An 8,396-nucleotide genomic window follows, 5' to 3' on the forward strand; every position below is an offset into this window, starting at 1 on the left:
CTCGGCCCCTCTGAGGGAGCGGCTTTGGGCGGGAACCCGGTTTCCCTGTGGGGGGAACTGGGGCTTGCACAGATCTGTTACATGTTTGCGGTCTCAACACCTTTAAAAGGATCTTTAGCCTGAGTGTAGGCTGTTAAAATCGTGTTTATCGTCGTGCTAGCTTCCCACCACAGCGTTTTCTGAGCGTGGATGGGTCAGTGAAAGGGAAAATTCACTGGGGTTTTTTTGGTTTTGGTTTGGTTTTTTTTTTTGTTTGGTTTTTTTTTCTGGCTTGTCCTGTGGAGAAATATAAACGTTGATTTTTTTTGTAGTGTGCCAGGCATATAGGAGAAGTGTTGCTGATTAAGCATTTTGTTGAAGTTACACTCTTCTCGAGGTGACTTTCTGTCAAGGGAGCCTCTTCTCTGTTGGTTTTGAAGGAAAAAGAGGGTGTCCTCTGTCTCCTGTGAAGCTGGACAAAATTTTGACAATAATTTATTTCATTTGCACACGTTTGTATTTTACATTTGTGTTTGTATCATGTAAGATAAAATAGACGAGTGAAGTACTACTTTTTTTTTTTTTTTTTTTTTTTTTTTGTTTAGGGTGGGTATCACTGGGTTTTTCTCATTTCCATTTTGGTGAAAGGACACTAATGCCCGGTTCTGGGTGCTGATGTCCATGACTTGTGTGTTTTGGCCCCCTGGGCTTCCCTGGGATTTACTGAGCCCTGTAGGATTTAATTCACATGTGCCAGCTTCCAGGATCTGGATACATGTGTGGCAAGGCAGAGGGCAGAACTAGTTTAATACCAGAGAAAATATTTGGATCCCTTCCAAGCCTATGCAGAACTCTTTTCATTGCTCCATTTTTGTTAATTTCTGATAAAATAAAACCACATGTGATTGTTGAAATCGGCATGGATCCTCAGGAGGAGGCGGTGGAAGGAGTGCTGATACAGGCCAGCTGTGGAAATTTTGGCCACTGCACTGGTTTTACTCTCTTGTTCGAGTGATGTGGTGTTATAAGTGCTGATGTTTTCACCAGTTCACAGAGGTGAGAGCAGGAAGGAGAAATGCTAACATGAATACAGGTTGTTTCATCAGCTTTAATATGACTTTTAAATGCCACTTGTTTTTCAGATATGATTTTTCTGAGGTGTTCTAACTGGGGTTAACAAGAAACAAAGCCCTTGCTTTCCTTTTAAAGTCAGTTTTAGTGAAAATAAGCTTAAAGCTGCATCATCTTTGTCTTGTTAGGTAGCTTTCTAGGATACAGAGGGAAGACCAGCAGACTCTCTTATGTATCTTTAATTTTTGACATCGGTGTGTTGTCATATGTAGTTGTTAGTTTGGATGTAGGATTTCTGAAATTAAGAGAAACCTGGTGGCATGGTAGTCTATCAGGTAGGACAGATAACTGAAATCGTAATAGGTGCACACTGTAACTCTCATTTTTTCTTTTGCTTCTAGTTCTTTGGTTATTTTACCCAAGTTAAGTGATGGAAACATACACTAAAGATAAAGAAGAATCATCCTTGGGTCTTTGGCATTCATATATGTGTGAAAGGATCTAGGATGTTCCAAGAAAACACATCAGCCAGTTGCTTAAACGTAACAATAACATCTACTGAAGATGGTGCTTTCCAAAAAAAAGGCCATAGTGCAAGAATCCTTAGCCCAGAAGAAGCTGAGAGACTGGCAAAAGATGAGGTTTTGGTGTCTGAGTTCAAGCAACTAAAACTGGAGAGAGAGGCGCAGAAGAACTGGGATCTATTTTACAAAAGAAACAGCACCAACTTCTTCAAAGATAGACATTGGACAACCAGAGAGTTTCAAGAGTTAAAAGCATGTCGAGAGGTGAGATCTAAACACTTCCTCTGTAAAAGATGGTATTGATTGCTTCCAAATTATTTAGTAATGCTTCTGACAAAGCCATTAGGGTAAGAGCTGTCACATGTTGCAGTGCCCTGTGTAGTTTCTCTTAATATTGAAGGTACCTCCTCAGAATCAGATGTGTAAGTTCGGTTTCAGTTTATAATCGACCCATACTGGATACTAAGAATGAAATTTGGAATATTTGTTCTGTGTCCTAAATAAACCACGTGTCTCTCTGTGGTGTGACGTTTTCAGATGCAAGTTGGTGCACTTCAGAACGCTACTTTAACGAAAGCATCCAGAATTACAGGCTAATTGCAAAACATCATTAAGGGGTATAGCCAGATGCATCTGTTGTTCATTAAAGCTGAATGAAAGACAAGACAGAAATGGTACAACAATCTGTTGATTGCTTAAGGGGTAGATGAGAAATGTTAATGTATTCTAAAAAGATTTGTAATTTTGCAGAAATCAAGATTTCTGGTTTGTAGTGTCAGATTATCCGGTGGATACCTACTTCAGTTTTTGAATCGATGGTAATTAAAATTGATTATAGCTTTTAAAAGGCTGATTGAACAGCGTCTGTTCATATCATGAGGAAAGCAATAATCATGTGCTTTATCTTGGATTTCTTCCTTCCCAGTTTGCAGATCAGAAACTAACCATTCTGGAAGCAGGCTGTGGGGTTGGGAACTGCTTGTTTCCTCTCTTAGAAGAAGATCTGAATATTTTTGCATATGCCTGTGATTTCTCTCCTAGAGCTGTTGAATATGTGAAGGTTGGTGTGATATTTGGAACTTCTTTTAGAGTGTCTTTAGAAGCTTCTGCAATTATAAATGACTGTGATGACAGAATTCTCTTGTCATCCTTTTTGTAAGAAGCGTAGAATAGCTTTTGCCCAAAAGTGGAGACTGATCGTTTCAGTGGAGCTCCTATGGAAGAAGCTGATTCATTGCTCAAGTCCTAGTTTTTCAGTGTCAAATTGTACCATTATGGTAATATACATATATTACTTTGTTTGAATGATTTGTGAAGACTGTTTTTTGGTAGCGCTGCCATGACTCTGCTGATGGTGCAGTGCAAACAAAATTCGTTTGGGATGGAAGCTTGCCCTTGATATTTGTTGGGCAGAGGGAGTCCCAGGGAGAATCTTGAAAACAGGGGCATGAAGGTTATTTTTAAGGAAATTTGTAGCCTGACTAGAAATAGGTATGTTTACACTCATTCATAGGTAGGTGGTACTGCAGTCCAAAGTCTTCCAGCAAGGCTAGCGGGGGCTTTGGGCTTTAAAATTGTCCTCATATATTAAATTTGTGATTCCATGTAAATTTCTATATATCTTCTCTTGTGACTGAGAGCCACAAGACACATACTGCGTATCTCATGGGAAAGATGGGGAAAAATATATGTGGCAAAGAGGAGAGGACAGCACCTCCCTGGGATGCCACAGCTGTGCTACAGGATGAGGATGGGCTGAGTGTGTACCCTGGGTATTGCATGACTTAGTGGGGTTTGCCTCCACAGCTCTTGCTGAATCTCTCTCTTGCCAAGACCAGGTTTCCTTTTACCCAACAAAACTGTGGGCTCATTGGCAGGGTGTGTGACGTGAACCCAAACTATTTACAGTCTTTTTGTAGCTCAAGAGCTGTAGTTTGAACACCTTGTAATACATAACTTCTTTTACTAATCTTTCTGTATTTTTAAAGAGTACAAGTAGTGGTAAAAAAGAAATTGTATGTTTTCTGAACTGTCTTAACACACATTCCTTCTCAATTCCTGAGAACAGACTATTCTACTAGTTGTAGTCTCACTATTGTAATATGCAGCAAAGAATTTCTGATTGCATTAGTCACTTGTTGGAAATTAATGTTCTTTTGCCACCATGTTTTGTGTTGCTTGACTGATTAGTTTCACAAGTTTTTTTACTTTTTTACAATAACAAATGCTGCTATTTATCAGCGAAAGCATACTCTCTTAATTTCCCTAGAAAAATGCCTTATACAGTACTGAAAGATGTAAAGTGTTCCAGTGTGATCTTACCAAAGATGATCTTCTAGAAAATATACCGGCGGATTCTGTGGATGTTGTCACACTTATATTTGTGCTTTCTGCCATTCATCCTGACAAAATGCATCTTGTCTTGAAGAACATTTACAAGGTAAAACCAGCTGATTTTCCAGCCTTTGGAGCACTTTCCTGCTTTTTAGCCGGGAAGTACAATTTTTTTCTGAGAAAAAAACCCCTCTTGTACTGGTGATCTTTAATGCTGTGTTCCATGGATGTATTTAGCTAGTTCACCTAGTATACAGGACTAAAATATGTTTTAATTTTTTTTTCTCTCTTGGTGTTGTGAGGTTGTTTGGATTCTGGCCTAATGCATGCCGTCAATATGACAAAAAGGTATTTTGAAGCTGTGACTTGGTCTGCTAGGTTGTATGATACAAATAATGTTTACAGATTGTAGAATTGTTGATAAGGTGTGAATGGCAGTCAACCAAAATTGACTTCCAGAAGATAGAGTGATTTGCAGTTAGGATGTTGTTGTTGTTATTAAACACACTTGATCTGTGGTGATATAGAAGTGGAATGTTCAGAGATCAACATGAATCTAGAGACACTGATCTCCCTGGGCTGCCTTTGTTAGTTGATAAACTGGGATAGGCCCCATCCAGAGGGTGGTTTAAACAATCTGAATTGTGCTTGTTCTGAATTGCCGAGATGTCATCTGGTGACTGCAGAAGGAACTAGTCAACATATTTTTTATTTATGCATATGTGTGTATTTGGGGTTTTGTATTATCAGATATCCTGTTTGTTTTATCATCTGTAGTTTGAAAAGGAAATGTTAGCTTTCTTAGTATATCTCCAGGTGTTTTCCGAAGTCAGGATTGGTTCTTAGCTGGTGCACATAAAAAGGCTAGGGATTGTTTTCTCTCTGGAGATACCTGGCTCATTTAATCCTCTTGTAGGTTTCCGCACAAATTTGCGAGTAATCCTTTTCTCCTCCAACAAATACAGCTGGTATTCGATAACATAGGAAAGTTGCATGCGTCAAATACCTAAAGTCCGCATGTCTGATGCCCATGTATTTCTAAATGTTAAACTTTTTATGGCTTGATTTCTTTACCAAAGAGCAATTAAAACCAAACCTGCAACTCATTTTCCTGAAATAGTTAATTTTTTATTTCTTATTACGTCGCAACACTTTTCTTTCTTACATGAAAAAAGAAATTTTGTGCTATTCTAAATTTTATTATTAATCATTAAGCAAAATCTGGTGCTAGACTGTATAGTACTCAACAAAGAAAATACCCTGTTAGGGCTTGATTTTTAATGAAAACAGTATATTTTTTTCTTTCCTCTGTATCTGAATAGTGTTGCAAAAAGCTTATTTAGCTGATCTGCACCCAGAGAGGTATCTTAAAATTTTTGTAGTCTCCTGTTTGTGAGGAAGCATTTTTAAGAGCAGACAGTCCAGTTCATATATGCAGTTTATATCCACGTTCGTGTTGCACAGGGAATGAATTCAGTATATCAGTCACTTTTGTACTGAATGTGTTAGGGTGCCTTGTCTTAGTTATATGTGTATGTGTCTGTTTGTCTATACAAATAAAAATGCTAAATCAATTTACTTTATTAAAGCATATATGTATTATGTGACAGGTATTAAAACCGGGCAAGTGTGTCTTGTTCAGAGACTATGGACTGTACGATCATACAATGCTCAGGTTTAAATCTGGCAGCAAACTTGGAGAAAACTTTTATGTTAGACAAGATGGAACAAGATCGTATTTTTTTACTGAAGGTAAGACATAGTGTAGAGTGCTTTCTTTTCTGTGAATCTTCTGGTTAAACTTGCTTCGGGGAATTGCCAACATGCCCATGGAAGTTTGGTTGTTTTGTTTTGTTTTTTTTTACACAGAGTAACTGTTAAATCGTGGTGTACTTCATTTGCCATCCTTTTTGGGAGGAAGAGGGTATTTAGACTGGCAGGACTTTTTGGAGCACTTTCCTGTTTACAGGCTTCTCATATGTGCTATAATGTGCTAAGAGCAGCAGTTTCTGAATTTGCTGAATTTCATTCAGCTTTGTTATCTAAAGGAAGAAGGCCAGTGTTCAGTAGCAGAACTGATCGTCTTCATGAAGCAACTAAACAGTTACCTTGGCATCATGCTTTTCGCAAGGCTGTTCCTGATGTGCAAGATGAGGTCTACTGAAGAAGTCAAATGACTTCTAAAGCAGAACCATGACTGCAGTGCTGGGAAGCTTGTGCACAAATCCTGCTGAGATAGCACTGACTAGCTGTGGTCTCTCTTTTCTCCTGTTTTTTTAGTACAGATGATGCAAAAAAAAAAAAAAAAAAAAAAAAAAGCCATGTCATACAGTACTTAAACAGGTTTTTGTTCAGTGCTTGTCATGCTTTAGGAAGGAAGGTAATTGCAGTTTACTGGTGAAGAATTTGAAGCACAGAGACACATAGGAATTTGCTTAGACTCTCACAATGAGTTGGAATTATAGCTCATCTTCTAACTCCCAATTGCTCATGCTAAACTTTAGTGGACCGTTACTTCCCTCCATCAATTATGAGGCATTGTGTAGTAAGAGCTGTGTGTTTATTTCTGTGGGGCTCTTTGTTCTTAGTCTAAAGCAAAATACAGCAACTGAAGAGACCAATTTGGAGCCAAGTAGATGTTATTCATATTTTATGACATAATGCATCACCTAATTGCTTCTGATATATAAAAACAATTAATTTTGTCTGAGCTTGCTCTATTCTTTATAGGATAATGGTGAAATCTAAGGTAATGCCGGCTGTGCTACAGCTTCATTGAAGTATTTCTAGAACTGTTATTTATTGAGTGATTTTTGTTCTGTTTAAACAATTAGCTCTTACAGAGATAATGGGTGCTAAAGGGAACCAAATAAGAGACAGACCTAGCTGTGGAATTTTAAATCCCATTTTTATTTAGTCTTAGAATTGTTTCTGAATTAGAAATTCCTTGCTAGTATGCATGTTTCCTTTGGGGGAAGAATTGAGGTAGAGAGGAGGAAGAGGAGGGAAGGGGAAAAGAGACAATTTATCTTACATTGCTCATGTTAGCAACTGTTTTGCCTTGGGCTGGTCTGTGACTGTCTCATGGACCACCTCTGCTCCCATGTTCAATCATTCTGATCTCATTAATCTCACTTATTTTCATGTAAATATTGCTTAATGCTTGAGAATTCTTTTGTTACTGGAAACATGACTCCCGTCATTTCTGCACAGTTTGCAACCCACATTGTTTTTCATTTGTTTAGTACTACACTGGTGCACCAAGTAATTGCTGCACAGAATGATTTGAATGATGCTTATTTATAATATGTGTGGCCTTAGATAACAACACTGAGCTTCTTCTGTGAAAAAAAAAAATCCATTCTTCCACTTCTCAAAATAATATTACATTTGTGGAAGAATGCAGGGTTGTAATTTTGTGTTATGAAATATGTGCAACTTCCTCACAATGAGATTGCAATAGGCTCACAATTAGGTGCCTTTTATTTATATTGCATTGATGTGGGCCCTCCTTTTTGCATGAACATGTTATGTTTACAGCCAGTGGATGTGGCTCTGTGATGGGCTTGGGTTGATATAAGCCTGCACTACCACCAAAGTGGGTGGTCTCATCTTCCTACCTCAACACACCACCTCTTCTAGTGGTGGGGTTCCTGTACCCACATGATCTGCCAATTTCATCAAGCTGATCCCTCTGATGAGTGTAAAAATGGCATGTCTTTATTTTCTATCAAATTGCACAAGTTTAGAATGGCTTAAATTTATTGTGAAATTACCACCTGAGTAAGTGAAACAAGGTGCAGGAAAGGAAAAGTGATTAATTAACATGACAAGACAACAGCATGAGCAGCCCTCTATGCTGCATAGGTTACCCTGTTTGTGAGGTACTTCTGCCTTCCCTAAGGGAGATATGCTTTTAGGAAGATTCTTTTGTTTATGGAAAATACTTTCAGTTTGACTTAGTGGAGGCTAGGTACCACCATATCCACTTCACCATTTTGTCTGTTTTTCTGTTGAGCAATGGCATGTGAATGTGTGGTAATGTGGCAGTATTCTTCCTCAACCAGAGATGTGTCTACAAGGCTGGATTACCTTTGAAATATTTGAAATAAGCGATGTATTCAGCTAGCGAAGGTCAACTGCACAAAGTGAAAATGCACTGGCATCAGTCACAAGGAGAATGACAAGGCCCAATAAAAATCATAGAATCATGAAGGCTGGAAAAGACCTCAAGGATCATCAAGACCACCCCTCAACCCAACACCACCTAACTCACTAAACCATGTCCCGAAGCACCACATCTACACGTTTCTTGAACCCCTCCAGGAATGGCAACTCCACCCCTCCCCTGGGCAGCCTGTTCCAATGCCTGAGCACTCTTGCAGTGGAGAAATTTTTTCTAATATCCAGCCTAAAGCTCCCCTGGCGCAACTTGAGGCCGTTTGCCTCTTGTCCTATCACCTTAGAGAAGAGGCCAGCACCCACCTC

General features: G+C 38.8%; 1 protein-coding gene across 1 annotated transcript; it reads left to right on the forward strand.

The window, feature by feature from the left end:
* Window positions 1–1,442: 1,442 nt before the first annotated feature.
* On the forward strand, window positions 1,443–5,660 carry METTL6 (methyltransferase like 6; the record flags this gene model as incomplete). Its single annotated transcript, XM_010079279.1, has 4 exons — window positions 1,443–1,838; window positions 2,500–2,634; window positions 3,844–4,014; window positions 5,519–5,660. Coding segments are annotated over exons 1-4 (730 nt in total), but the record flags the coding sequence as incomplete, so codon positions are not given.
* Between the last annotated feature and the right edge of the window lie 2,736 nt (window positions 5,661–8,396).

Source organism: Pterocles gutturalis, unplaced genomic scaffold (genome assembly GCF_000699245.1).
Source record: "Pterocles gutturalis isolate BGI_N339 unplaced genomic scaffold, ASM69924v1 scaffold46478, whole genome shotgun sequence".
NCBI lineage: Eukaryota > Metazoa > Chordata > Aves > Pterocliformes > Pteroclidae > Pterocles > Pterocles gutturalis.